Genomic DNA, 561 nt, shown 5'->3' on the forward strand with positions numbered 1-561 from the left:
TTGACCTTGAAATTACCACAGGACACCTTGGCCACAGACATGTGGTCGCAGTAGGTGTGGGGAATGAAGTTGCCCCGGCAATAGGGCAGACGCTTGGTGAGGAGAGCGAATGGGAGGATGAGCAGTACACCCCGCAGGAAGGTGGCAAGACCGGCCTTGGCGATGACGGGGTTGGTGAGGATGGTGGCATAGCGCAGGGGGTAGCAGATGGCCACATAGCGGTCCAGGGCCATGAGCATGAGCACCCCAGACTCCATCCCAGTCAGCATGTGGACAAAAAACATCTGAGCCAGGCAGGCGTTGAAGTCAATCTCCTTGAGGTTGAACCAGAATATGCACAGCATGTTGGGTACGGTGGTGGTGCACAGGGTGACGTCTGTGAAGGAGAGCAGGGCCAGGAAGTAGTACATGGGCCGGTGCAGGGCCTCCTCATGGCCGATGAGGTAGATGAGCCCACAGTTCCCCAGGACAGCGATGACGTACAGGAGGCAGAATGGCAGGGCGATCCAGGGGTGTGCGGCTTCCAGCCCGGGGACACCATTCAAGATGAAGTATCCTGGG

The 561-nt window shown here is 58.3% G+C and overlaps 1 protein-coding gene across 1 annotated transcript; it reads right to left on the reverse strand.

The window, feature by feature from the left end:
* Positions 1 to 5: 5 nt before the first annotated feature.
* LOC117798984 (olfactory receptor 52N2) lies at positions 6 to 557 on the reverse strand (the record flags this gene model as incomplete). Its single annotated transcript, XM_034651443.1, has 1 exon — positions 6 to 557. A coding segment is annotated over one exon (552 nt), but the record flags the coding sequence as incomplete, so codon positions are not given.
* Positions 558 to 561: the final 4 nt, after the last annotated feature.

This window comes from Ailuropoda melanoleuca, unplaced genomic scaffold, assembly GCF_002007445.2.
Source record: "Ailuropoda melanoleuca isolate Jingjing unplaced genomic scaffold, ASM200744v2 unplaced-scaffold39441, whole genome shotgun sequence".
Lineage (NCBI taxonomy): Eukaryota > Metazoa > Chordata > Mammalia > Carnivora > Ursidae > Ailuropoda > Ailuropoda melanoleuca.